A 26996-nucleotide genomic window follows, 5' to 3' on the forward strand; every position below is an offset into this window, starting at 1 on the left:
ATATATATTACAATATATTATATATATACATGTATATATAATATATTGTGTATATATATTGTGTATATTATACATGTATATCTTATACATGTATACATATAATATACTATATATGTAATATATACATATATTATATACTATATATAATATATATAATATATACATATATGTATTATATATACTATATATATAATATATATATAGCCTTAGCCTCCCAAGCAGCTGGGACTACAGGTGCATGCCACCATACCTGGCTAATTATTTTTTTGTAGGGACAGGGTCTCAGTATGCTGCCCAGGTTGGTCTTGAACTTCTGAGGTCAATAATATTATATATATTATATATATATATCTCCTACACATATATATATATTTATCTAGGACAAAGAAGGCAATAACCATAAAATTTAAAAATAAGTTCTAATTTATCAAAATCAAAACCTGCTCATCAAAAGACACCATTCAGAAAAAGAAATGGGAAGTCAGAGTGTGATAAACACTTGCAAAATATATCTGACAAAAAACTTGTATCTAGAATACATGCATAAAATCTTACAACTCAAATAGACAACAATCCAGTGTCAATGAGGAAAATTTGTCTTTTCGGCAAATTCTGCTGGGTCAGCTGGATCCCTATCTCACGCCAGACACAAAAACTAAGTGTATTGAAGACTGAAACATAAGAGCAATAACTGTAACTATAAAACTCCTAGAAGGAAACAGGTGTAAATCTTCATGACCTTGGAGTAGGCACTTTTTATTTAGAGATGTGGTCTCGCTATGTTGCCCAAGCTGGTCTTGAACTCCTAGACTCAAGCAATCATCCTGCCTCAGCCTCCTGAGTAGCTGGGATAACAGGTGCATGCTGTTGTACCCAGCTTACACAATGGTTGGTTGGTAGGTTTTTTTTTTTTTTTTTTTTTTGAGATAGTCTCACTTTGTCACCCAGGCTGGAGTGCAGTGGCGCAATCTTGGCTCACTACAACCTCTGCCACCTGGGTTCAAGCAATTCTCCTGCCTCAGCCTCCCAAGTAGCTGGGATTATAGGCACCTGCCACTGCACTGGCTAATTTTTGTAGTTTTAGTGGAGATGGGGTTTCACCATCATGGCCAGGCTGGTCTTGAACTCCTGACCTCTGATCTACCCATTTGGGCCTCTCAAAGTGCTGGGATTACAGGAATAAGCCATAGTGCCCAGCCAGTTGGTTGGTTTTTTGAGACAAAGGGGCTCAGTCTGCTGCCCAGGCTGGAGTACAGTATCTTGATCATAGCTCACTTCAGCCTCAGCCTCCCGGGCTCAAGTGATCCTCCTGCCTCAGCCTCCCAAGCAGCTGGGACTACAGGTGCATGCCACCATACCTGGCCAATTATTTTTTTGTAGGGACAGGGTCTCACTATGCTGCCCAGGCTGGTCTTGAACTTCTGAGGTCAAGTGATCCTACCACTTCAGCCTCCCAAAGCACTGGGATTGTAAGCATGAGCCACTGTGCCCAGCCTGGCAATGGTTTTTTTTTTGATATAACACCAAAAGCATAAGCAACCAAAGGAAAAAAAAAAAAACAGATAGATTGGACTTCATCACAATAAAATACTTGTGCATCAAAAGAGGCTATCAAGGATGAGCATGGTGGCTCACGCCTGTAATCCCAGCACATTGGGAAGTTGAGGAAGGAGGATTGTTTGAGCCCAGGAGTTTGAGACCAACCCAGGCAATGTAGCAAGGCCCTGCCTCTATTAAAACAACTGCAACAACAACAACAACAAAACACTATCAAGAAAGGGGGAGAAAACCCACAAGAAAATATTTATAAATCATATATATGATACAGAACTTATATCTAAAACATAAAGAACTCTTAACAACTGAACAATAAAAAAACAAACACAGGCTGGGGGCAGAGGTTCACACTGGTAATCCCAGCACTTTGGGAGGCCAAGGCGGCCGAATCACTTGAGGTCAGGAGTTCAAGACTAGCCTGGCCAACATGGTGAAACCCCGTCCCTACTAAAAATACAAAAGTTAGCCGAGCGTGGTGGCACACGCCTGTAGCCTTAGCTACTCAGTGGGGCTGAGGCACAAGAATCACTTGAATCTGGGAGGCAGAGGTTGCAGTGAGCCAAGATCATGCCACTGTACTCTAGCCTGGGCGACAGAGCAAGACTCTGTCTCAAATAAAAAAAACAAACAAATCAAAGACAACACTGTTGGCAGGGATGTGGAGTGGAGAGGCTGGAATGCTTGTGTACTGCTGGTGGGAATGTAAGATGGTGCAACTGCTGTGGAAAACATATTGGAATGGTCAGAGTAGGGAAAGAAGGCCAATGGGGCTGCAACATGGTAGGCAATCACACCTGAGGCAGGAGGCGGCGGCTGGGGCCTGTTCATGCACAGCCTTGTAGGCTCCTTGTTTTTGCAGGTGCAATAAAAAGCCAAGAGAACCATGAAGAGAACCAGATATCCTGGACATAGCCTGAGAGCCCTTGCTCATGGGGGCTAAGGGTGAGATGCATCTAGGTAGGTAGTATGTAGGGTTTCTGTCCTGTCCAACTGGTTGGAGGGAGCTGCCGTTTCCTGAGGAAGGGAAAACTCAGAGAGCGAGATTGCGGGGGGAATCTAGACTTCTGTTTAACCAGGCTAAGTGTAAGATGCTGTGCCAGAGATGAATTCTTCTCACTTTTCCCTCTGGTAAAAGAATATCCTGAGTTTTGGTAGGGCATTTGGCTTCTCAATTGAAGACTACATTTCCCTGCCTTCCTCTGCAGTATGTGTGGCCATGAGTAGGTGCTTGCCAATGGAATGAAATAGAAGGGATGTGGGAGGTTCCATGTGACAAAAATGGGACTTGGAAAGAAAAAGAAAAAGATTATTTCCAAATCTCCGGAAGCCAACATTTTTACAATATAGTCTCCTGAATTATATCACAGAATCTAAAAAAAAAAAAAAAACTTTTATTAGCTGGCTCTAGTTTTAATGGAGTGATTAAAAAGACCCCTTTGAGATCTGACAAAATCTGGTCTAGCTGGAATGATGCTGCTTGGCTAAATAATCTTTGTCACTATGGAGATGATAATACCTGCATTTTAGCATTAAAAAAATACATCAAATGGTGGTTGTCAGATTGTTCAAATCTGGCAAGTTCCACGATGCTCTAAAAGGAACTGATAGTGATACACAGTCAAAAGCTGTGTGCCCACTGTGGACCTCGCGCCCAGATGGCGAAGGTGTGTGGGTGATCTGCCACTCACCTGCACATGCCACTCACTGCTCCTCCTCTATTCGCAGGTACTGGGTACAGTCCAAAATCTTTTTCAGTTGAGCAGCGTTTAATCTTTCTGAACACATAGGACATGTGCTTTCAGTGTTTAGCATGCTGTTTAGGGGAGGGAAAGGCAGAGTAAATTAAATATGTAATATTCCTTTAGCTTTTGGTTATTCTAATGAGGAGGACAGTTACTTTTTCTACACCTCCTAACACATTGCAATTTGAGAATTAGAACTACTCAGTATCATGCAAGATCCTCTTCAAGGATAATATTCTCAAAAGTCGTAAGACGTTCTTCCAAGAAGACAATTTGAGTCTTTAGAGATTCTTGGGAACACGAATAAACAAACAGAAGGATACTTAAGAATAAAAGACATGGGCCTAAGAAGAAAAAAAAAGACGTAGGCCTGTGTTTGGACACATCTGTGAGACTGAGGGAAATGAGGCACACTCACATCTTCAATTCTGAGTAGAGAGCAGGAAAGTCGCAATGTGGACACACTGTCCAGTCATCTTTCAACATGTGTCGACCCTGGAAATGGCATGTTTAAGAGTTAAATTCATCTTTATTTTAAAAAACTTTCACCGTTATTCAATTTTTTTTTTTTTTTTTCTTTTAAACAGAATCTTGCTCTGTCGCCCAGGGTGGAGTACAGCTGTGCAACCTTGGCTCTCTGCAAGGTGCCTCCTGGGTTCAAGCAATTCTTCTCCCTCAGACTCCCGAGCAGCATGCCACCACACCCAGCTAATTTTTGTGTTTTTAGTAGAGATGACGTTTCACCATGTTGGCCAGGATGGTCTCGAACTCCTGACCTCAAATGATCTGCTGGCCTTGGCCTCCCCAAGTGCTAAGATTACAGGCATAAGCCACTGTGCCCTGTCCATTATTCAATAATAATAACTGAATTCCAGTTATAAGTCAGACCTCTAAATTATAAAATCATTGTTATTTCACACAGGTGAGTAACTGAGAGAGATGGCATTAAAAGGAGTAAAGCTAGGTTTTATTACATTCATGTTTAAAAGAAGAATATTCAATTTTGTGATATCATTACCTGAATTTAGTTTTCTTTAAAATACAGCTTAAATCAGTCTAGTGAATTACAAATAACCTGATATATTAAAGTTCTCTGATAACAGGTCTTAATATCATCATAATAAAAACTACCATTTATTAAGTGCTGCAGCCTGCCAGGTTGGTACTAAGGTTTCACATGTTAGCTCGTCAATCTGTGGTTGATCTCAGTAGGCAGGTGTTGCTACAGAGGACTGAGCCTGGGATAGTCTGATCCCCGAGTCTGTGCTATTCAGCCCTGTGTGCCCTTCTGATAGTGCCTCCACTATTATTATATGCTTTGAATATCTCTTTTAACCGTATTGACCATAAAATAAAATGCTAGATGTTGCAGGAAATTTGAGGGATAAGATTATTTTAAAAGTGAAGAAAATATTGACATCAGGTATTCAAATGGGTTACAAATATATATGCAAAGAAAGGGAAATTACTATAAAGAAACTCACTGTTGCAATGCAATATGGGATACTGTTTTTACATCCAGGACAGAGGAGTTCACACTCTGGGAGAAGGAATTTGCAGAATGGACATGGAGTCGTGGCCTCTTCTATTTCAGATGTATCGGGTCTCCTGTGAGGAAGAATCATGTCATTTAAAAATACCATTTTATTTCAGGTACCATGGATGGCAAAGAGAAAGCATATTTGGAAAACCAGGGACATGTGACACAGCTACTTCTTCATAGACTCTGGGCTTAGAGAGGTACTTACAAGCTCACAGCAGCCCTTGATCCACTCCAGGGAGGAGGAAGAGTACTTAGGATTGGTTAGGTTCTAGGGGGTTACATGGGCCACCTTTGGGAACTGGAGTTCGCACATTCAGTGGCAGAAAGCATGGGTAGGTCTTGCAGTTTTCTCTCTTCCTGTGTTACTGGAATGATGAGCTTGGTATTTTTTCCTTTGTCTCTCCCTGTTGTGTAACAGAAGCGGTAAAGGCTACGCCAGCACTGTCCAACAGAACTGTCTGTGATAATGGAAATGTTCTGATTCTGTGCTGTCCAATATGGCAGCCATGAGTCACATCTGAACACTTGAAGTATGGGTAGTGTGAAGAACTAAGTTGTAACTTTTATTCCATTTTAATTAAATAGCCACATGTGACTAGCAGGTACCATATTGGACCATACAGCTATAAACCATTTGTGCATGGGGAGAGAATGACTAGCATCTCCTCCAGGCCAGAGCCTCGGCTAGCGTGGTTCTGTGCTTTTGGGGTCAGTATGATCTTGCATTTTCTAGTTACCTTCTCCCCACCTCACTCTCCATGCTAGCAGGAATTTTAGGTCAGACTGATTTGATCTAAAGCTACTTAGGCTTAAAAAAAAGGAGTGTTCCTGGCTGGGCACAATGGCTTACACCTGTAATCCCAGCACTTTGGGAGGCCAAGGCAGCAGATCACCTGCGGTTGGGAGTTTGAGACTAGCCTGACCAACATGGAGAAATCCCATCTCTATTAAAAATACATAATTAGCTGGGCATGGTGGTGCACACCTGTAATCCTAGCTAACTTGGAAGGCTGAGGCAGGAGAATTGCTTGAACCCAGGAGGTGGCGGTTGCGGTGAGCCAAGGCTGTGCCATTGCACTCCAGCCTGGGCAACAAGAGTTAAACTCTGTCTCAAAAAAAAAAAAAAAAAAAAAGTGTTCCATGTACTCCTATCCAGCTTACAGTTCTCTGCCATGAGGGTGGCACCTAAGCCCAGCTACCAGTGAAGTGTCATTTGCTTCCATTTGTCATTACCAATCTGGTCATCTCCCTGGGCTAAGGTCTGGGTCAAGATTCAGGTACCTGGGTCTCCTGGTCATAATATAATTAACAGGAACCCCAAAGGTCATCACTAGTCTGAATAAGTGGTTGTTTGGAATTACCAGATGACTGCAATGACTTTTTTCTTTTCTAAATGTAAGGGCTACTTTTTCCTAGTTTTCCTTTAGAAAAACTGGGCTACTGACTGCTTTCTGAAGCAAGGACGTGCCTATGGGCTTTTGGAGTTGCACAGGATTTGGAAATGAGCTCTTTGCTAGCAATGGGCCCTGTGAATATGAAGTTCCTCACGTTGAGAACGTCTACTATTTCCTTCATCCCTCTTTGGCAGACATAGTTTGCTGCTTTCTCCATCTTCCTTGACAACAGAATTTTGTTTCCCCTTAGCAGCCTGAGGTCCTGTGAGGCAGACTACTGGGCATGGAGGTGAAGGTCCTGAGGACGGACCTTCCTAAGCAAAAAGGAGAAGACCCCTCTGACCTCTCACTTCCCTACTTCTCTGTGCCTGGAATGAGGACATGTCTGGGTGTGTGTCAGATGTCTCGCAACCATGAGAGGTAACCTCTATGCTATGGATGGAAAAGCTGGAAGACGGGGATCTGGGTCTGGTGGCATCAAGGCATGGTGACACCAGCCCTGGACTGCGATCCTTTGCATATGAGTCAAATAAATACTGACTTGGCCAAGCTACTGTTAGGTTTTCTGCTGCTTCGAGCTGAACACAATCCTAATTGCTATGCCCTGCCATTTTCTTTTTTTGAGACAGAGTTTCACTCTGTCGCCCAGGCTGGAGGGTAGTGGCATGATCTCAGCTCACTACAGCCTCTGCCTCCTGGGTTCAAGCAATTCTTCTGCCTCAGCCTCCCAAGTAGCTGGGATACAGGCACATGCCACCATGCCTGGCTAATTTTTTATATTTTTAGTAGAGATGGGGTTTCACCACGTTGCCCAGGCTGGTTGTGAACTCCTGACCTCAAGTGATTTGCCTGCCTCGGCCTCCCAAAGTGCTGGGATTATAGGCATGAGCCACTGCACTCGGCCCCCTACCGCTTATTTTTTTTGAGATGGAGTCTCACTCTGTTGCCCAGGCTGGAGTGCAGTGGCACAATCTCAGCTCACTGCAACTTCTATCTCCCGGGTTCAAGCAATTCTCCTGCCTCAGCCTCCTGAGTAACTGGGATACAGGCGCCCGCCACCATGCCTGGCTAATTTTTTGTATTTTATTAGAGATGGGTTTTCACTGTGTTGCCCAGGCTGGCTGTGAACTCCTGAGCTCAGGCAATCTGCCTGCCTTGGCCTCCCAAAGTGCCAGGATTACAGGTATGAAGCACTGCACTCGCCCCCCCCTGCCATTTTCTTATCCCTGCACATTGGGTGCTACATTTTGGGAAATACCTTTGAGAAATGTGCTTAGATAGCAGAAATAGCTGTCTCTGCCTACCTGACCATTCCCTCGATCTTCTTTTTGTATTTGGCATCTATTTTGCCACGGTATTCAGGCCTCATCAACATAGCTGCGAAGCTGAAAGCAGAGTTCTTCAGGCCTGCCCTGTGACACTCAATCACAGTCGACGTCAGGATTGGTACAATGTCTGCAAGACAAAATGGGAGCAGTACGAACACAGTGACTCCTGTCCTCAGTGATACAGGTGTGACTCCACCAAGCAGGATCGTATGCTCTGAACTTTGCTTTTTCTGCAATGAACCAGGTATGATCTGTTTAATGAGGAAAGTCCATAGCCGTGGGGTCAGGCTAACTGTTCATCAAATTCTTTTCCTTTAATTACACCATGTTCTGCCTTGTAACACTGGGACCTGCATTCCTTGAGATAACACTTCCCTAAATTTCCTTTCATACCTCTTAGGTATAGTTTTTGCATCTGACAGGACTGCTAATAAAAGCATTAGGGGGATTAATTACTTTATGCACTCATCTCTCTGCAGGCATCAAATTCTTTCTTCAGGACAGACACCCAGAATTACTGGCTCAAAAACAGGACCTTTTAAAAAATACTCTTACCACAAATTGCCAAACTGCTTTCTGGAAAGGCCATACCAATTTCCATTTCCACCAGCAATCATGAGAGTGCCTGTCCTTTCCCACACTTTGCCCGCATGGTAGACTTTCATGTAACAATGACAAAATACATTTAGAAAATGCGGGTTGGCCAATTATGACCCGTGGACGAAATCTAGCCCTCTGACTTTTTGTACAGCCCATGAGCTAAGAATGATCTTTACTTTTTTTTTTTGAGATGGAGTTGCACTCTTATTGCCCAGGCTGGAGTGCAATGGCATGATCTTGGCTCACTGCAACCTCCACCTCCTGGGTTCAAGTGATTCTCCTGCCTCAGCCTCCCAAGTAGCTGGGATTACAGGCCCCCACGTCAGGCTAATTTTTGTATTTTTAGTAGAAATGGGTTTCTCCATGTTGGTCAGGCTGATCTTGAACTCCTGACCTCAGCTGATCTGCCCACATTGGCTTCCCAAAGTGCTGGGATTACGGGTGTGAGCCACCAAGCCTGGCCAGATTTTTACATTTTTAAACGGTTGAAAAAATATCAAAATAAAAATAATATTTTTGTGACATGTTAAAAGTGTATGTGGTTAACATTTGCATCCAAAAATAAAGTTCTATTGAAATACAGTCATGCCCATTTGTTTATGTATTATTCATGACACAACGGCAGAGTTGAGCAACTATGACAGAGACCATATGTCTCACGAAGCCTCAAACATTTAACATCTGGCCCTTTACAGAAAAAGTTTTGCTGCTCCCTGTCGTATAATGTGACAGTATTTCAGCAATTAAGAATGTCATCATGACATGTCTTTAGAACAGTAGGGCCTTTTCAGAGGCAATGTCCTACTGTGCTTGTGAACATGGAGTCAGACTATTATTAGCTGACAATGTCATCTTGGGTAAATGTTATTTCTTTTGTGTCCCAGTTTGTGCAGAGAAGTAGTCGTGTGTGCGGGCCTGAGACTGTCATCCTTGGAAAGGTCTGCTTGAACAGCTAGCCCTTGGTTCGCATCTGGAACACAGATTTGGAGATGGTTCCCACCGTTTCTGGAACTGATGAATGGCTTACTATGCCTAAAATCTTTGTACAAACAACTTATGCTGAATACCTGCTCTCTGGGAGCCTGGAAAACTGGGTACATGCCAGGCAGGGGGTGCCTTTGTGACCAGACCCCAGTAATACTCTTGGGTGGTGAATCTCTAATGAGTTTCCTGGCACTCTACATTTCACCCGTGTTGTACAAGTCAGTCTCAGAGGAGTTACTGAACTTGTGCCCTGTGTGCTCCAATGGGAAGGGACTTTCGGGGTTCTGTGCCGGCACCCGCTTGCCTTTGGGCGAATCCTTCTGCTGATCTTTGCCTCGGATCCTTTTGCTGTGATAAGTCTCCGCTTTGGTACTACTTTGTGTGTTGAGTCTTGTAATTCCTCCCAGTGAAGAGTCATCAAACCTGGGAGTGGTCTTGGGGCCCTGACATACCACTTCATGGAGCTGCTGTGAGAATTAATTGAGTTAGTGTACAAGGGGAGCCTGCTCAAGGGGCGCTGTGCCAGCGTGCGGCATAGGGCGTGGGTGAGAGTGCTGGTCAGATGGTACTTACGTGATGGAAATTTGCTGATGTTGTTGGCCACCCGAATCAGCATGCGAGCCCCTTTCATGTGATCTCCATTTTTAACATGAATCTGAAGAAAATGACATATTTTACTCTTCTCATAGATATTCATTAACCCCAATTCATGCTTTGTTCCCCCAAATAAACAACTCATTGATTATGGGCCAGGATCATCGTGAGATTCTTTTAGACTTCCCTGGTTGATGCTACTGGAGATTTCTCCCCTTTCCTCTTCAACAGCTGCTGCCTGGCCCCATGGACTCACCCGCCTCACCTACTCTATGATCTGCTTTTCACTTTGACCTCGACCACTTGGCTTGGGTTAAAATCCCCGGTCTATCTCTTTCTGGCCATTCTTGGGGGACCAACTTTATTGAGTTGTTGTAAGACCTAAAAGCTGGGTGAGTCAGGAATCGGGTTGAAAGAGAGAGAATGATCTGCTAAAGGAAAGGGCCCCTGCCTGTGCTAAGAGGGCAATAACGGGTGGAAGGCCTGAGACTAGGCAAGGACCAGCAGGGTCAGTGACAGACACATTGAACGGTGCATTTAGGATGGGGTGAGCCTGGAGAGTCACAGGAGCCAGGCCATGAAGCCACTGCAGTCATCCAGGGTAAGACGAGGAGGCCAAAAAGGTGGGGCAGTGGGGATGGAGAAAAGCAGACAGATGAGGGGTCAGGGCCGATGATACTTGGTAAGAATGCGCAGGGTGAGTGTGGAATGATGCCAACTCTTGGGGCCAGAGAAAAAGAAAAGGATTCAAGAAGCACCCCTGTGGCTTACAGTGCTAGAAAGCTCTGTTGCAGGAGGGCCTCTTATAGGAATTCCTATTTTTGCTCCACATCTTCCACCAATGTGCTTCTGTCCCCACTGCACTCCTAAAGCTCCATTTTGCTAGATTTGTGTTTCTGGGACATTGCTATCACCACTTATGTCTGCAGCAGAGACAGGCTTCTCTACTCCTTCCAACCCCCTTCTTTATGGAAGAAGGATCTTCCTGCTTCTCTGAAGGGAAATGTACTCCTGGGAGTTGCAAGTTAAAACTCCAGATGCATTTCCCTTAGAATCAGCACTACAGACCTGTGCAGTCTCAGGTGGTAGTCATTAGTCACGTGTGGCTACTTAAATTTAAAAATTAAAATCATATACAATTAAAAATATACTTTAGCAGCTATACTAGCTGCATTTCAAGTGCTCCACAGCCAGGTTAGTGGCTACCATATTGGGCAGTACAGATACAGAATATCTCTATCACTGTAGAAAGTTCCACTGGACGGCACTGATATGGACAATAATTAGGATATAAATCATTGATAATATGAGTACTCTTGTGGACAGGCCAGAGAACCAATGTGGCATTAATATGGAAAGATGTACTGTGACATAAATGAACATTTGAAAAAATATTTAAGTTGGAGTCTGCCTGTACCTTTACAGAGACATGTACATATATAAACATACACATGAATATATATGACAGTTATGTAGCTTGTGTCTTTTTTTAGAGTTGCAGTCTCGTTCTGTTGCCCAGGCTGGAGTGCAGTGGTGTGATTATAGCTCACTGCAGCCTCAAACTCTTGGGCTTAAGTGATCCTCTTGCCTGGTCCTTCCAATGTACTGGGATTACACGTGTCAGCCACAGTCCAGCCTCATTTATGTAAATTATACATACAAATACTTGATATTTGCAGGACCAATTTTGTTTGTATTTACAATTACTGATTTAAAAGGCAGAATATACACAACTAAACATAATCCCAATTTGGTAAAATGCACGCATTTATAGAAGTACAAAGAACATACACAACACAGTGTTAACAATCTGGGTGACGGACTTAAAGGATGAATTTTTAAAAAATTATTTTCTATATTCTTTAAACTTTCTTAGCGAATACGTATTATTTTTAAATTTGGATGAAAACTAAACAATATTTTAAAACAGTGGAATTTTATGAAATCCACTAACAGAATAAATAAACTAAAGCTTTGGATAAACAAAGATGTTTTAAGAAATCTATTTTTCTGGGACAGGTAATACATTTCTATGTTTCAAAATCAAAACAATATAGGAAATCTGGACATGGTGGCTCTCACCAGTAATCCCAGTGCTTTGGGAGGCCAAGGCGGTGGATAACTTGAGGTCAGCAGTTCAAGACCTACTTGGCCAACATGGTGAAACCGCATCTCTATTAAAAATACAAAAAAATTAGCCAAGTGTGGTGGCAGGTGCCTGTAATCCCAGCTACTAGGGAGGCTGAGGCAGGAGAATTGCTTGAACCTGGGAAGCAGAGGTTGCAGTGAGATCGCACCTCTGCACCCCAGCCTGGGTGACAGGGCAAGACTCCATCTCAAAAACAAAGCAAAACAACACACCACAATATAAGAAGATACACATGGTGAAGCCTGGTCCCCCTCGTCTCCCTGTCCCCGCACTGTAGTTTGGTGCAGTGCCTCCTGCCTTGTGCCTCATTCCACATAAGGCAGCGTATTGCAGAGGAGTTCTATATCTTGTTTTGCCGCTTAACAATACAGAGATCTAGGCAATTACTCTAATCCAATGGAGAAGTGCCTGGAGAAAATCTCAATGGGGGACAAACACCTGGCAGGTTATGTCCCAAGTCACTCCGTGGGCCTCACCTTCACTAGTATATAGCTGTGCAGAATCATGAGGTTGGTGGCCATCTCGGAGGGAATTTTGATCTTTTGGGATTTAAGTTCTGCATACATGCTGAAGAGAACATCGTGTGCATTCCGGTAGTTTCCTTGAAAAAAAGTAAAACGACATTACTGCAAAGGGTGAAATCTGAGGACATTCTATGGACCTCTATCTTCCAAGTGGATTTTGCTAATCTTGTCATTAGTAACCTCTTTAAATAATTTCTTATTCAAAGCAACTCAGCAGATTTCCTATCTATCCATTTATCTGTCTGTCCATCTGTCTATCAGTCCTATCTACTCATCTACCTACCTACCTATTATCTATCTATCACCTATCTTCCTCCTCCTCATCATCATCATTATAATCTATCTTCTTTCTAAACNAAGTGCAGGGGCACAATCTCTGTCTCCCGAGCTCAAACGATCCTCCCATGTCTGGCTAATTTTGAATTTTTTGTAGAGACAAGGTTTTCACTATGTTGCCCAGCCTGGTCTCAAACTCCTAGGCTCAAGAAATCTACCCTCCTTGGCCTCCCAAAATGTTGGGATTACAGGTGTGAGCCACAACGCCCAGCCAGATTTTCTACTTTAATTGATGTTATAAACATCTAGCCAGTCCCTCTGGTGAAAAACAGTGGTGTCCTCCTTGATGTCTTATTCTTCCTCAGGGCACCCACCTGGCCCTGACATCCACCAGGTCGTGGAGTTCTGAGTCTAACTCTCAGTCTCCCAATTCCAGCCTCCCTTCCTCATGCCCACTGTGAATGCTTCTCACCATTTCCTTCTGCAGTAGTGCTCATTAGGATTCCCTGAGCCCACATCTGATGTCAGAGTATGCTTTGAAAACCCTCAAGCCTCAGTCCACACCCAAACACCTCAAGGTCACACCCCTGCATAACACCCTCCAGTGGCGCCACTCACACCTGAAGTGCAGAGCACTTATGCCCTTCAGGACTGGCTTCTTCACTCCTTGCTGGCTCGATTTTCCCTCCCTTCCTTCTCCAGGCATGTAAATGCTGCAGCCCTGCCAGCACTTTTCCTCATCCCCGCACTTCCCCACACTCCCATTTCTCCACATCCCAGCACTTCGGCTCTGAGCACCCCCCACTCCCCCTCATCTCCTGCACCCCTATCCTTTCAAAACTCAGCCAAAGCTTTCGTTGCCTTCTCTTGTCTCCATCCTCCAACTCTCCTACCCCAACCTTCAGGATGCTGTGGGTAACCCAGCAGTAGCTCTTATTTTCATTGTGCCTTTTCAGCCTATTTCTCTTTCTAGTCTGGCACTTGTCACCCTCTCCGACAACTCTGAATTTACTTTCTGTCTCTCCCATCAAATCAGGACTTTAGGGACAGAACTATGGCTCAGTTCTCTCTTATTCTAAGCTCCTAGTACACATCTGACAGGAAGAAGGTGTTGTTAAATCAATGTAAGTTGAATAAAGTAATGACTTATTGGACTGCATATTTTCTAAAACTGTGTCCACATTTGTAAAGATCTAAGAAGATCAGCTCATAAAAATTAATGAAGACGTGGACTAATTCACTTACTCATTCAGTAAGTATTGATACAGCACATATGAGCAGAACCATCCTGAAGAGTCTGTCAACAGTCTCTGCATATTACAAAGAACTAGGTCCCTAACAGTACCACATCCCTAACAGTATGACATCAGTACCCTCCATCGCCTAGTGTCTCATTGTTAATGCCAAACGCAGGGAATGGAAGGAAAATGCTGTGAGTCTGTAGGAAGGGGGTTGTGGGCTAGAGAGATGAAAGGAGACGTCAGTCATGAGACAGAAACTCAGGCTGTGGAGGAGGAGAGGAAACAACCCTTGACCACAGACAGCCTTAGCCTCTTACATTTATACAGTCCCCTGGGACAGTACATTGTTTTACTCCTCTGAAACCTAGAAATGGTCATCTCGTTAATCTTTTGGGTTCAAAGCAAGCCTATGTTAGAAACACAGGGGCTACTTTTTCCTTCGCAGAAAAGGCACAGGGGCTGGGGCTGGATTCTGTTGCCTGTTTGGGGAGGAACACTTACATATCATGGACCTACCTGCAGACTGTTCTTCTCTGGCAATGATGATGGCAGTCTGGGCAGCTTCTCGGTATTGTTTCAGAGCCATGTACAAGCGGAACAGGTACTTGGCATCCTGACATATAAACCATTATAGAAACATTACTTTCTTCATTAGCTAAAGGGAGATTAGAACTTTGTATTTCAGTTAGAATCACATTCATCTGCCAGTAACTGAGGATTGATATTGCTTTAAAAAACTCAATGAATAAAGAATTAGTTTACTTTATTAAGCATTTATTCAGAGCTCAATATGGCCAGCTCAATATGGTATTCTAAGTACTTGAGAAAAACTAATGCATTTAAATCCTCATACCAACCCTAGGAAGAAGGCGCTATTGTCACCCCAATTTCACAGATGAGAAGCTGAAACAACAGGGGGGGCCTGGTCAGGATTTGAACCACAGGATCTGAGTGTGTATTCCTGACCCTACTCCACAGAGCATTTCTCATGTGCTTGGAAGCAAAATACCTTCTTATATGATATACGAACTTTGTAAACTTTTAAGAATTTTTATACGCATATCAATTTTCTCTGGCCACTGGCCATTTTCCATTTCTATTCCAACTCTAGACAGCTGCGAGCATTGGATGCTGGTTTCTAGATTATTAGGGTAAGCAGACAGGATGATAGGTGGCTGGGGCAGCTGAAGGGACTGGGTGAAGGGTCTTTGGTGAGTTCACTGAGCTGCTCTGGGTCTCTGTGGCTTTATCTGTAAGATGCAGAAAATGGACTCAGGGACCACTACAGTCCTTTCCAGCTGTGACATTCTGTTGCCCTCGCTTCAAATCAGTGACTTGAGTTTCTTGCCAGCAAACCTCCTTGAACATAAAGCAAAAGGGAAGAAGGAGGTCTGGGGGCATTCTCAAAGCTGTGTGCAACTCTCCTCACCAGGGATGAGAGAAGATGGATGTTCTGTAGGAAGCCACGTGAGTCACATATTTTGAAAATATGCTTGTAATGATTTCTTTTTTTTGGAGTCTCACTCTGTTGCCCAGGCTGGAGTGCAGTGGCACAATCTTGGTTCACTGCAACCTCTGCCTCCTAGGTTCAAGCAATTCTCCTGCTCCAGCCTCCTGAGTAGCTGGGACTACAGGCAGGCACCACCATGCCAGGCTAATTTTTGTATTTTCCGTAGAGACAGGGTCTTGCCATGTGGGCCAGGCTGGTCTCCAACACCTGACCTCAAGTGATCTGCCCACCTTGGCCTCCCAAAGTGCTGAGATCACAGGTGTGAGCTATGTGCCTGGCCAATTTATTTCTATTTTATGTTACAGAGAATTACTTTTATGCTTAATGTGATTTTTGTTAATTTCTGTAATTTTTGAAATGTAAACAAAGCACACTGAGTTTTAGAGATTAGTGCTAAGTCATAGTTTCAATGTCAGTGACCTTTTTTTCATACTTTCTAGAATAAACAAAATTATAACATTTGAGAAAAATCGTTGGCAGTGAGGATCAGTATCTAGAGGGGCATGGCTATCTTGCAGGGGGCAATACAAATTTTAAGGAGTGAATATACATTATCCTCTAAAACGCAGGGTCTGTGTAGATCAAACTTGTCCAACCCATGGCCCGTGGGCTACATATGGCCCAGGACAGCTTTGAATGCAGTCCAACACCAATTTGCAAACTTTCTTAAAACATTATGAGGTCTTTTTTGCGATTTTTTTTTTTTAAGTTCATCAGCGATTGTTAGTGTTAGTGTATTTCATGTGTGGCCCAAGACAATTCTTCTTTTTCCAATGTGGCCCAAGGAAGCCAAAAGATTGGACGCTCCTGGTCTAGATGATCTACGCTACTGGCAGAGAGAAAAATTTTCAAGTCTATGTTGTAAAAGCATGATGAATAAAACTGTAACCGAGATCTGAAGATGCACATGAAGCCCATGTGTTCAGTACCTTAGGCACGCCATCATTCTCCCCCATGAGGTGGTCTATCAGCTGATTGGTCAGCAGTTCATCTTTGGCCTGACCAACCTGTTTAATAAGAGAGAAAGACCCAGCAAATTCAGCATCTTAACGCAAGCAAGAGTGGAAACAAAGACAATCTTCTGCTTAGGGAGACGGAATAAAAAACAGTAGTAGTATCTATAGTAAAGTGCCTGAAATATGACATAGAATAAGGCCTTTCTTCATTCATTGCTAGAGCCTCCATTAATAAAAATCCATCCTTAGAAGCTATAGCTTTTCTTAACTGCTGTATCAAAATACCGTATTTGCATTTCTTTTCTTTTTTTATTTGTTGAGATGGAATCTTGCTCTGTCACCAGGCTGGAGTACAGTGGCACAATCTCTGCTCACTGCAACCTCTGCCTCCTGGATTCAAGTGATTCTCCTGCCTCAGCCTCCTGAGTAGCTAGGACTACAGGCGTGCACCACCATGCCCAGCTAATTTTTGAATTTTTTTTTTTTTTTTTTAGTAGAGATGGGGTTTCACCATGTTGGCCAGGATGGTCTTGATCTCTTGACCTCGTGATCTGCCTGCCTCAGCCTCCCAAAGTGCTGGGATTATAGGTGTGAGTCACTGTTCCCGGCCCTTGGATGTTTTAATAAAAACTTTAAGATAAATGACTATGACACCTTGAGGACAGCATCTTAAGCACAAGCACTTACACAACGATATCATTCCAGGTGCCCTCCTCTGCAGTGGCTCCCTGAGGAAATGTACCTGTGAATGACTACATGTCCTCTAAAGTGTAAAGAAATGAGGGTCATAGCCAGAGGATCCCGGAAGAGGGCAGGCAGATGACATGTGGGTGGTGTTCTGGAGAGAAGGCTGGCTTAGAAATCTTTATTTAAAAGTCATCTCCAGGCCAGGAACAGTGGCTCACACCTGTAATCCCAGCATTTTGGGAGGTTGAGGAAGGTGGATCACGAGATCAGGAGTTTGAGACCAGCCTAACCAACATGGTGAAACCCTGTCTCTACTAAAAATACAAAAATTAGCCGGGTGTAGTGGCAAGTGCCTGTAATCCCAGCTACTCAGGAGGCTGAGGCAGTAGAATCACTTGAACCTGGGAGGCGAAGGTTGCAGTGAGCAGAGATCGCATCACCGCACTCCAGCCGCCAGCCTAGGAAACAGAGTGAGACTCCATTTCAAAAAAAAAATGACTTTTCTGGAGACAGGGTCTTGCTACATTTCCCAGCACGTTCTCAAACCCAGGCACTCCATTTAAAAAAAAAAAAAAAAAAGAACGTAAGTCAGAATTGTGGTTACCTCTGATGGGGTGTATTGACTAGGGGTTGACATGAGGGAGACTTCTCGGGAGCTAAAAATGTTCTATATCTTGATCTGGGTGGGGGTTACACAGGTATGCATAGATGAAAAAACTAATCGAGTTGTACACTTAGGATCTGTGAAGTTTACTGTATGCAAGTTACACCTAAAAGAAAATCCAAAGGTTCTTATTTTTTAGACACTGATATTGTATCCACAAGTAAAATGATATGATGACTGCAATTTGCTTTAAAGTAACCTCAGGAAAGAGGGTGAAGGTATGAATAAAATGAGAGTGTCTATGTATCAACAGCTGTTGAAGTTACATGATGGGTATGGGGGAGTTTGCTATACTGTTTGGTCTACTTCTGCATATATTTGAAATTTTCTCCAAGAAGTTTTTTTTTTTAATTGGAATTCTTGAAAGTTTCACTCAAGGTGTACTTACAGTTTCAATTGCCATTTCTATTGCCATATTATCTTCTGAGCTTGGGCATTTCAGGAAGTGTTTAAGTGCCTGAAAACAGAATCAGAGCAATTAAAAATTTTCAGAATGTTTTCACATTAGGCAAAAACAAAGCTTTCACATAGCTTTTACACAAAGTAATTACTATCTTTATCTCAATCAGGGGCTTGGGTAGTGTTGGATGTTAAATTTATCCTTAAAAGCTGGGTATAGTTTAAAACATGGAAGGACCCAGTTAACTCTCAAAAGAATCTAGTCCTGATGAAATGAAAATGCAAAATGTGCCCTTTTCAGCTGGAAGATTTAATTATTTTCATTCATTTATTCTTTCAACACATATTTACTGACAACCTGTTATTATGTATGTGGGACTTCGCTAGATCCCGTGGAGAATACCAGGAATGGTATGGCACAGCCCCTCTTTTCTGAGTTACATACAATCTTCCTGGGAAGCTCTGTGTGGTGTGGTGATAATATAAGGGACCAATTATTTTAAGTCATAATTGTTTAATTCCTGAACACCATAACACCACACTTAAGAAGAAATTTAAGACTATAAAAAGACAAATGGACTGGATTGTCAGTGGTTTTTTTGTAGGTGCTCTGAGGAAGAAAAGATGGCTTTGCATGGAGATGATCCTGAAGGTGTCACTTGAAGGATGAATAGGTTTGTGGTAGGTGATGTAGAGAGCAGAGAGGAATCCAGATGGAGAACAAGATGGATGAAGGCCTGGCTCTTAGAGGAGCATGCGACTCTTCCATGGAAACAGCTGGATGCCCAATTAGGGAGTTCTGGCTGGTTGGTCAAACTATAATTCCCTCAGTGCTGGCTAAGGAGTTTGGACTTTATCAAAGAGGCCAGCAACAACAAATTGGTGGTGGTCTGTGGGCTGAATTCACACACAGACATGTCTTTTTTTTGGCCAGTGAGGTGTTATATAAATATCTGAGCACATATTTCAAAACTGGCAGCCCCAACCTTCTGTTTCTCTTGAAAAATCATATGATCTGGCACTATAGGGCCTGGATTCCTAAATGACAACAACTTTATGGAGGTGAGCAACAGCTGGCTTCTTCAGACAAGACATGTGCCATTCAGTAGTCCCTACCCTGTCACATAAACAATGCACAGCTTTACCCCATAGCTTCACTTATTATGTCCCTTCTTGGACACCGTAACCCCTGCCTTAGGCCAAGGGGCTCTGTAACAATGAAAGCAACTCGTATTTGGGGAATAAAGTGAAGGATGACAAACTATAAAGGTGGACAAACTAAAAACAGGACAAATAAGAAACTGCTGCAATAATCAGAAGCAAGGTCATCTGGGCCTGGATTGAGCTGATGGTAGTTAGAATGATAGTGACAGATGTGACAGGTATTACGAAGGAAGGTTGTGACTGGGTGTGGGAGGGAGAGAACATTTTAAAGTTAGCTCTGGGATTTCAAATTGGAGTGTCTGAGAGTTACTGGCATTTACATGTATTTCCTACAATTATTCCTGCAGAGTCAGTGTGTATTTTCTTGGCAAATACTAACTCGTGAATATTGGCCACACAGCAAGAAGAATTTTCCAGCCTGAAAATATTTTTTTTCTCCTTCAAAGTATAAGGCAATGCTTTGATAGTCTTCATTAGTAGTGTCTTCACAACCTACAATAGAAGTTTACTGAGTAAAATATCTGAGCAAAATTTGTTTACCTTTTATTGCTAACCTGAAAATAAAATCTAAAAACAAGTAATCTAAAAATAGGTGATTAAAAACTCTAACAGCAAACATCAATGTGATTATTGTCTATTTTCATCACAAAACATACTTAGCATAATTACTCCAAATATTAACTCTGTTCCATATTATTTTCACTCTAAATAAGGAGAGGAAATTAAAAGGTGTTTGTTAGTAATACAAATGGAATCCATCCCTCTCAGCAATGCCTGGTTTAAACAATAGTCTGCATATTTGTCAGATAAGTAGGAAAGATGATATTCAAGTAGCCAATAGATGCTAGTTAAAGATATGACTGTTTTTCCTTTGAATCTTAAATAAAATATATTAAGCACAGAGGAAAAAGGGCCCCCAAAGCTGCTGGAATTCCAATTCACTGTTTACATTTACTCATGGTAGCCGAGGCCCAATAGGGCACTAAAGTATAAAAACCGTCCTGCACCTCCAGCCAGAGGAAGTGGGTTTATAAGAGAATGGCATACAACAAAGTGGAGAAAAGTATATGTGTGTTTTAGGGGTGGGAGGAAGCGCACACGCACATGCGCGCACACACCCCTAATATATACACCTTATATAAGACAAACCATATTCTTAGGAACTTAGAAAAACTGCTTTAGTGAAATGGTGGTGGTAATATTAGGACAGAAATGTCATCTCTCAGGTTAAACATTGGCAATTCTAAAGTTGCTTATCTGGACTTCCCTTTTTTTTTTTAAACTCTATTTTCTCTAATTATCTTAATGGCTTCCCAAGAAGTCATTTGGGAAGTCAAAGCATCCCAGGATGCTTTTACCTAATTTGTTTCCTTGAAGCCTGAAACAAATATTTTCTCTTGAATCCTATCATCAATTCTTATAATCATTTTGTGAATTTCAAAAAACAAAATACCACAAAAGAAAAAATATTTTATGATTCCACTTATATGAGGTACCATGAATAAAAAATGAGTAAAATATCTGAGCAAAATTTGTTTACCTTTTATTGCTGACCTGAAAATAAAATCTAAAAACAAGTAATCTACAAGTCAAATTCATAGATACAGAAAGTAAAATAGTGGTTACCAGGGTCAAGGGGAAAGAGAGCAATGGGGAATTATTATTTAATGGGTACAGAGACAGTCTGGGATGATGTAAAAGTTCTAGAGATGAACAGTGGTGATGGCCACATAACAATGTGAATGAATGTACCAAACTGTATACTTTTAAATGGCAATTTTATGTTATATATGTATTTTAGTACAATAAAAAAAACTAAAACTAAATGCAAATAACATTATGGTCCATGAAATGAAAATCTGGAAATTATTTCAGTAGTTTCTAAAAATAATTGCAAACATGAGAAGAAAACCTCTAAGCAGGCATTCTCAAAATATAAAATTCTCCTTTGGACTATCCAAGTCTTTGAAAAACACATCTTGTGTATATCACTCTTCATCAAAGTAATCATTTTCCTTAATTTGTAACTCAATTTTTACATGAAAATATTTACATTTTCAAAAGTAATCCTGCATTTCCTATCAGCTTCATTTTGAAATCTTTGATTTACCACTGGCTGATAAATAGCATGATTTGGGAAATCTAGCTTCTTTTGGAATTCACACAAAAAACTCTTAATTTTTGAAAATAGTCCTTCTTAATAATACCATCTCACCTTGAAGTAGCAGGGATCTTGAAATCCAACACATAACATAGATACATGTGTGTCTATGTATAAATGGCAAACATTTACACCAAGTGCATTGTTGTGTGTATGCCAATCTGATAATTAGATCATAAGAGACAAAGTGTTTTCATGATATTTTTTTTTGAAGAGTATCAGAGAAAAAATGATATTTACCAATAATATCTGCATAGATTTCCATTTTGTTGTGTTGCTGAGCCAGTGTGAAAGCTTCATTGTTACATTTGGACATGACTAGAAACTGGATGGCAGACCCATAGTCACCAAGCTGTAGAAAAAACCTAACGCAAAGTACTTTAATTAGCTAGACTCTTAGATAAAATAAGTTTATGATTTACAAAACAAAATTTTTCAACCAGGAGAAACCATTTAAAAATAAAAATGTATTAGATAAACTGCAGTTCTTGTTTTTTTTTGAGATGGAGTCTTGCTTTGTCACCCAGGCTGGAGTGCAGTGGTGCAAACTCGGCTCACTGCACCCTCCGCCTCCAGGGTTCAAGCGATTTTCCCGCCTAAGTCTCCTGAGTAGCTGAAGCTACAGGCACGTGCCACCACGCCTAGCTAATTTTTTGTATTTTCAGTAGAGATGGGGTTTTATCATGTTGGCCAGGCTGGTCTCGAACTCCTCACCTTGGGCAATCCATCCGCCTCAGCCTCCCAAAGTGCTGGGATTACAGGCATGAGCCACCGCACCTGGCATGCAGTTCTATATTAAATACTTATAATTGAAAGACACACTCTCATCTGCTGACCACAACAGCAGATTCCTTTGAATTTAAACACTTAGACCTAATAAAAAAAGAAGACTAAATATTCCCTTTGAATTGATGTATTTGAGATAGAAGGCAGGAGCTTACTTTTATGGTTAGTTTTTGAAAGTCCAAAAATATTAATGTATATGTTACCTGGCTACCATTTTGGCTCCATCTGGAGACTGGGTCTCTCTGACAATATTGACAGCTTTTTCAGGATTATTGAGGTGATCCAGATAGATGCGGATTACACTTTGCCATTGTTTTGCATTCTCATAAGCCACAACAGCTTCTTTGTATCTGTAAAAAATAGATCAGATAAACTTTTTTTAACACTATCAATCTGGGGAGAAAACATCAATAAATGTTTATGACGCTTTTCTATTTTCTTGATGGTGGCTGCTTATTTTTCTTGAATTTCTTTTTCCTTCATCAGAAAAAATACCAGGAACCATCCCACTAAACTGTCCTTTTTAGGAATTTGATAAATGAACAGTAAAATACCAATATCGAATTGTATTTTCCCATCTGAAGCAAGGCTATATGATTTTTTTTACATTTAACTGTTTTTTTTTCTTTTAAGTGGGAAGATTATAATAGTAATATAGAAAATGTAGATTTTTTTTCCACAAATTATAGATACAGCTTAATGGTGATATTTAAAACCTTTATATATCCTGTCACAAAAGTCAAACCTTTGTGTTGACCTCTAGATGGAGCTCAGGATTCCTCTTCAGTTCCTGACCAGCTCTAGGCTCCCTCCATTTCAACAAGACATTCGGTGTATATCTCTGTTCTCCAAGGTTACTTTTCTCAAAGTGGAGGGTAAGTAGATATTTCCAAGTTACCTTCCAGAGGCTATAGAAAGTTACACTTCTTTAAAAGAATTTTTTGTGTTTAAACTACTCATAGAGATAGGTTCTATGTTGCCCAGCCTGTCCTCAAACTCCTGGCCTCAAGTGATCCTCCTGCCTTGGCCTCCCAAAGTGCAGGGATTCCAGGTGTGAGCCACCATGCCCAGCCCAAAAGTTACATTTCTATCAGTTGTGTACATATAAGCACATTTTGATGACAAGGTTATTAGTTTTAAATACATATTTCCAAATATGACAGGTTGCTTTAATTTAATTACTGTTAGTGAGGTAGAACCTTTTTATGTTTACATCAAATATAATTTTATAATTGTATTTCCCCTGTGGCACTTGTGTTCTTGTCTTTAGCCCATTTTCCTATTAGTGTCTTTGAGTTTCTTGTATTAAGTTGTGAGAGATCTTTGTATATTTAGGATATTAACTATCCATTGCTATATTTTAGCTGTATTAAAAGTTATAAATTTTTAAATACAGATAAATATAGCAATGGATAGTTAAACAAGCAGCCATATGTGGCTTAAGCAAGAAGCTGTATGTGTGGAACTGATGTTTCTTCATTTTTCTTTTCCTCTGCGTCCATGATTCCTAAAATAATAATCCCCCTTAATAAAATGACAATCACTTTATTTTCACGCCATATTATATCAAAATTTCCACTGTAAAACCCTCAAGTAAAAAGAGATAATAGTCTATATTTGAGGATATAAAGGAAACACTCAGGTAGATGAAGGATAGGAGGATTTTAATAGTCTGGCACTTCAGGCCAACAAAGGGTAAATAAAGATGTTGTCTGTCTTTCTCTGCTTTGCTTTTCTTACAGGGTTGCAAGTATCAATGGTTAATTTGTAAAGCTTACATTACTTCAAGTTGGTATAAATCTGAGAAAGTGTACAAACCTTCCATCTGCTTCCTTAGCTTTGGCATACTGCAAGTGGATCTTAGGAGAAGAAACGTGAGGCAGAAGATCACCAACTTTTGCCCTGGAGAGGTAGGTGCGGTAGAACAATATGAGCACTATAGTCCCTCCAAAAGTAGCTTGCTATAATCAAATGTTAGGTTTTAGGATTCAAAAACAGTTATTACTATCTTTCAAAAATCTTGGCTCCTGGTGAGGTGCAGTGACTTGACTCACGCCTGTAATCCCGGCACTTTGGGAGGCTGAGGTGGGCAGATTACCTGAGGTCAGTGGTTCAAGACCAGACTGGCTAACATGGTAAAACCCTGTCTCTATTTAAAAAAAATACAAAAATTAGCCAGGCACAGTGGCGGCACGCCCATAATCCCAGCTACTCAGGAGGCTGAGGCAAGAGAATCGCTCAACCCAGCAGGTGGAGGTTGCACTCCAGCCTGGGCAACAGGGCAAGACTCTGTCTCAAAAAAAAAAAAAAAAAAAAATTGGCTCCTATAGGTAAAAGCATATTTAACTACTTTTTCTCCTAACACCCACTCTACTCCCACCCTCAAGGGTAGGAAAATGATTAGTCCCTTAACTCTTTTAGGACAACAGGGTTTTTGTTTTTTCCTAATATATCTGATTAGGGATTTCTCCACACCAAACCAGGAGAATGTGCTATTCTTTGGAAAAAGAATTATTAACATGAACTTATCTAAGGAGAGCAAAAGAGATTAAGGGCAGGTCTATACAGGGGAACAGAATGGACAGGGAGAGCACATGGCAAGGAGGCAAGTGAGAAGACCCAGGGACACATTCATTTCCAATCCTGTTCAGAAACAAACTGCAGGCAACTCTTACCAATTCTTAGAGCGGATGTAAACAGATGCTGCTTTGTCATAGTAGAGACCTTTTTCATACAGTTGGGCTGCTTCTGAAAATTGCTAAAATAATAAAAGATTGTTAAAATACTAAGTTATTATGTATAAAAGAACACATGAATATTGATGCAGAGAAAAGAAGACCTTCATATTCTCCAATATGGCTCCACAGTCTCTTTTTAGGACCCTGCTGGGATGCTTGAGGGCTTGGTTAACCCCTCGACGTATGTCCCCCATTCTTATGGACATCTGGGCCACTCCAGCTAGACAAGCTTCATCATGCTCCTGCAATCACAAGGCAAATACTAACAAATCAGATTCTAACTTAACATGATATGTTTAAGACAGAACAATGAATTTAACTCTAAAATGAGTCCAAAGGCTATGGGGTTTACTTTTATCTTTTCAGAGAAGTCTCATGATTTTAAAATAACACTTGGGTCTTTTTTAAACCATCTATTACAAAATTACATTTTGTTCTGTGAAAGTCTAGATCAACTTTATGCTTAAGACCAAACTTTTACTATCCTTTGTCTTTTTGGTATAAAATTTTATGTAAGAAGTAATATACTGGCTGTACAGCATGAATGCTATGAATAAAACTAAGAAAAAAACCATTTATCAAATTGAAGATTTCTCTATGAGGCATGATTAAACATAAAAACTTTCTTTAGTAATTGCTAAATTCATTAAAGATACCAAAGACAAGTTCTTTAGCAAAGAACTTGTCAAATAACTAATCTTTACTAGTAAAATGTAATGTTAGATTGTATTTCATCTAAAGCAGCATATCTAGTAAAACTTTCTGTGATGACAGAAAGGTTCTATATCTACCCTGTTCAATATGGTAGCTACTGGGCATTTGAAATAGGGCTAGTACAACAGAGGAATTGAATTGTAAATTTTATTTAATTTTAAATAATTTAAGTAGACACGTGGCTAGAAGTTACTGTACTTGACAGTACAGATAAAGAATGAACTAAAATTAATACAGCCAAAGAAAATGTCAAAAACCCAAGAGATAAATGAGCAAAGGATTTGATCAGACAATTCATTAAAAAAATACAAGTGGAGGCAGGGCACAGTGGCTCACGCCTGTAATCCCAGCACTTTAGGAGGCCGAGGCAGGTGGATCATGAGGTCAGGAGTTCAAGACAGCATGGCCAAGATAGTGAAACCTGTCTCTACTAAAAATACAAAAATTAGTTGGGCGTGGTGGTATGTGCCTATAATCCCAGCTACTCGGGAGGCTGAGACAGGAGAATCACTTGAACCTGGGAGGTGGAGGTTGCAGTGAGCTGAGAACTCGCCACTGCACTCCAGCGTGGCAACAGATTGAAACTCTGTCTCAAAAGAAAAAATACAAGTGGAAACAAAATACAATTGACCAATAAATAAATAAAAACATGCTCTGCTTCACCAATAATCAAGTATACATAAAATATCTCTTTTTGCTTATAAAATTGGTAGAGATAAAATAAGTGATAACATTCAGTTTTGCTGAGAATGTGGGGGAAGTGGACACTATCATACATGGAGAGTGTGTGTGAATTACTACAATTTCTTTTGAACAGCAGTTGAGCAATGTCAAAAATGAAAAGTACACTTTATGAACTAGATATCCCACTTATAAGAAAATATTCTTCAGAAATACTATCATAGGTAGCTAAAGATACATGTATTAGGTAGAATATTCACTTTAGTGATTTAAAAAATTAATTCAATTTTTTACTTTTTATTTTTAATTTTAAAAAGTTTTTTTTTTTTTTTTTTTTTTTTTTTTTAAAGAGACTGGGTCTTGCTCTATTGCCTAGGCTGGAGTGCAGTGATGCGATGCTACCACACCCAGTGAATTTTTTATTTAGAAATTTGTAGAGATGAGGCAGGTGCGGTGGCTCAAGCCTATCATTGAAGCATTTTGGGAGGCTGAGGTGGGTGGATCACTTGAGGCCAGGAGTTCAAGACCAGCCTGGCTAACATGGCGAAACCACATCTCTACTAAAAATGCAAAAATTAGCCAAACATGGTAGCACATGCCTGTA

General features: G+C 41.0%; 1 protein-coding gene across 5 annotated transcripts in view; it reads right to left on the reverse strand.

Moving 5' to 3' along the window:
• WDR19 (WD repeat domain 19) overlaps positions 1-26996 on the reverse strand; it is a 107603-nt gene that overhangs the window by 17806 nt on the left and 62801 nt on the right. For 4 of the 5 annotated variants that reach the window (XM_017527260.1, XM_037738001.1, XM_017527261.2 and 1 more), the window contains 15 exons: positions 25099-25239; positions 24935-25017; positions 24078-24161; positions 22463-22609; positions 21714-21838; positions 19692-19804; positions 18138-18206; positions 16372-16449; positions 14449-14545; positions 12368-12492; positions 9722-9803; positions 7541-7691; positions 4784-4907; positions 3718-3794; positions 3246-3370 (listed from right to left, as the gene is read on the reverse strand). In XM_017527260.1, the coding sequence (XP_017382749.1) occupies positions 3259-3370; positions 3718-3794; positions 4784-4907; positions 7541-7691; positions 9722-9803; positions 12368-12492; positions 14449-14545; positions 16372-16449; positions 18138-18206; positions 19692-19804; positions 21714-21838; positions 22463-22609; positions 24078-24161; positions 24935-25017; positions 25099-25239 (1608 nt within the window). In that variant the 3' untranslated portion in view covers positions 3246-3258. Of the gene's footprint in view, positions 1-3245; positions 3371-3717; positions 3795-4783; positions 4908-7540; positions 7692-9444; positions 9616-9721; positions 9804-12367; positions 12493-14448; positions 14546-16371; positions 16450-18137; positions 18207-19691; positions 19805-21713; positions 21839-22462; positions 22610-24077; positions 24162-24934; positions 25018-25098; positions 25240-26996 lie in introns of those variants that run through there. The other variant, XR_001824841.2, reaches the window with a different exon arrangement.

This window comes from Cebus imitator, unplaced genomic scaffold, assembly GCF_001604975.1.
Source record: "Cebus imitator isolate Cc_AM_T3 unplaced genomic scaffold, Cebus_imitator-1.0 Scaffold47, whole genome shotgun sequence".
In the NCBI taxonomy this organism is placed as follows: Eukaryota; Metazoa; Chordata; class Mammalia; order Primates; family Cebidae; genus Cebus; species Cebus imitator.